This window comes from Cariama cristata, unplaced genomic scaffold (genome assembly GCF_000690535.1).
Source record: "Cariama cristata isolate BGI_N322 unplaced genomic scaffold, ASM69053v1 scaffold16804, whole genome shotgun sequence".
Taxonomy (NCBI): domain Eukaryota; kingdom Metazoa; phylum Chordata; class Aves; order Cariamiformes; family Cariamidae; genus Cariama; species Cariama cristata.
This window is the reverse complement of record NW_009612481.1, coordinates 326-2477: the sequence shown is the minus strand read 5'-3', so window position 1 is coordinate 2477 and position 2152 is coordinate 326. Positions and strand designations below refer to the sequence as shown.

General features: G+C 57.3%; 1 protein-coding gene across 1 annotated transcript; it reads right to left on the bottom strand.

The window, feature by feature from the left end:
* Window positions 1-212: 212 nt before the first annotated feature.
* Window positions 213-554, bottom strand: LOC104160529 (keratin-associated protein 12-2-like). Its single transcript, XM_009698664.1, has one exon. It carries the CDS (start codon window positions 552-554, stop codon window positions 213-215), a length of 342 nt encoding a protein of 113 aa, XP_009696966.1.
* Window positions 555-2152: the final 1598 nt, after the last annotated feature.

The window sequence follows — 2152 nt, the reverse complement described above, 5'->3', positions numbered from 1 at the left end:
CTTGTAACGCAGCCGGGCTGCGCACGTGGTGATGCGCAGCGATGGACGGTGATGATGCACAGTGATGTATGGTGATGCACGGCGATGCACAGCGATGCAGAGTGATGCACGGTGATGCATGGTGATGCACAGCGATGCAGAGTGATGCACAGTGGTGCATGGTGATGCATGGTGATGCACAGCGATGCAGAGTGATGCACAGTGGTGCATGGTCATGCACGGCAATGCACAGCGATGCAGAGTGATGCACAGTGATGCATGGTGATGCACAGCGATGCAGAGTGATGCACAGTGGTGCATGGTGATGCACGGCAATGCACAGCGATGCAGTGATGCACAGTGGTGCATGGTGATGCACGGCAATGCACAGCGATGCAGAGTGATGCACAGTGATGCATGGCCATGTGTAGTGCTGGAGGAGCCGGTCCAGCTGGAGGGGGCTCGGGGCAGGGGGTCCCAGCTGCAGGCAGGAGGACCCCGATATTTCGGCAGGGGCAGTAGGAACGCGGTGAACCGGGGAGCGCCGAGGCTGCCGGCTCCAACGCCGCACACATCACCGTTATTTCTCAGGCTGAAATTTCACAGGCCATTAGGCCTCAGTGACGACTGCGGAAAGAAAATTATTCAAATCCCCGTTACACACCAGTTATGGGGAGCGCATCCCACAGTGCATCCCACCCTGTCCTCCTGCACTAGCTCCTTCCCGCTGCCTCCCAGCTCGCCTGAGTCCCCAGCGAAGCCCGGGACCCCAACACCTCTGCGAGACCCCGGGGCTCACCCAGCAGCACCATCCCCAGCAGCCACTGACCCCCCCCAGGCACAGGCACTGCGGGGAGTCGGGAAATGAACCCCGAGAGCCCCTCGGTGAGCAGTGGCCAACCCCAGCCGGTGCCAGGGGCGACGTCCTGGGCTCATGGGGTGCCGGGCCGGTGGGGAGCTGGGCCCTGCTGCATTCCCTAATCCCGGCTGATGAGCCGAGGCTTGGGCTTAACCATTCCCTCTCCATCACTACCAACTTTTGCCACTCAGTGGGCATTTCTGCATTACAAATACAGCATTTGTTCTTTTTTTTCCTGCCTGTTACCATGGTGCTGGTGTTATTATCTGGCTATCTTAGGAGTTTACTACAATGCAGATGAACACAATAAAAATCACTCGAGGAAAACTGCTAAATGAGAGAGACAACTTTTATCTTTAATAACGGCAGGTCAGGAGGGAAGCTGGGGATGGAGCAGAGGGGGGACCAGAGCAGGCTGCGCTCACTCCGCCGCAGATAGCTTTGTTAGACCAAATTAAACCTCTGAGCAAGCGAATCCCACTTTGTGTATGAAAATGACAGTGTTAAGTAATCTACTGCACCTCTCGGTGATTTCTCTCCCTTTCTTATTTTGTCCTTCTCTCGCCTGCTGCCCAACTGCTCCCAGCTGGCAGCAGCTAGGAGTGACACGGGGAATGCAAATGGCCCGGCTGCCCGCGCAGCCGGCTTCTCGCTCCTCAAAAATCCTGGAGCTGCCGCTTCTCCCGCTTACAGCGGCGTCGGGTGAAGGAATTCTGCAGAGCCCGGCGGGGAAAAAGGCAGCAGGATCAGGCCCTGTGTTTGGGCGGTTACTCGATGCGTTCTGTGTGGTGGCATTTGTAGTGATACCAGTACGTGATTATTGTTGCTGAGGTAACCGGAGCAGTGTAATTGCTCTCGCAGAGGTAGCAGGGACTTCTCAGATGGCGGCGTCAACAAACTGGCTATTTGGGGGAAAGGCTGGCCTCGGTCTTGTGGGGTTTGACGCTCGTGTCGTGCTTCGTGTCATTGTTCTGGCTATTTGACTTGACAGGCAGAGTGGCCGGGAGGACCAGGCAGCTCTCACCGGGAGGTGATTTACAGTAAACATTTCAGGGTAGGATTGGGGATTTCAAGAGAGCGAAGCCTCCGTTCCTGTTCTTATCAAAGTCAGTGCAATTACAGCGGGTGCTCTGACGGGCTCAGGAGGAGCCTGCTGGAAGCGCCCAGCGTACTGCAGCTGCCGGTGGCACGGGCAGGGTGGATGGGCAAGGAGCTCCTGGGAGCCATCAAGCCCACGGTCCGACCCGTAGGCGAGGGGGTTGTGGAGCTCTGGGGCTGGGGTGCTGAGCGGGGACTTGCTTTTGCTGCAGGGTT

Excerpts from the sequence above, each read along its gene's own strand:
- LOC104160529 (XM_009698664.1), bottom strand. The coding sequence starts at position 554 with ATGTGTGCGGCGTTGGAGCCGGCAGCCTCGGCGCTCCCCGGTTCACCG.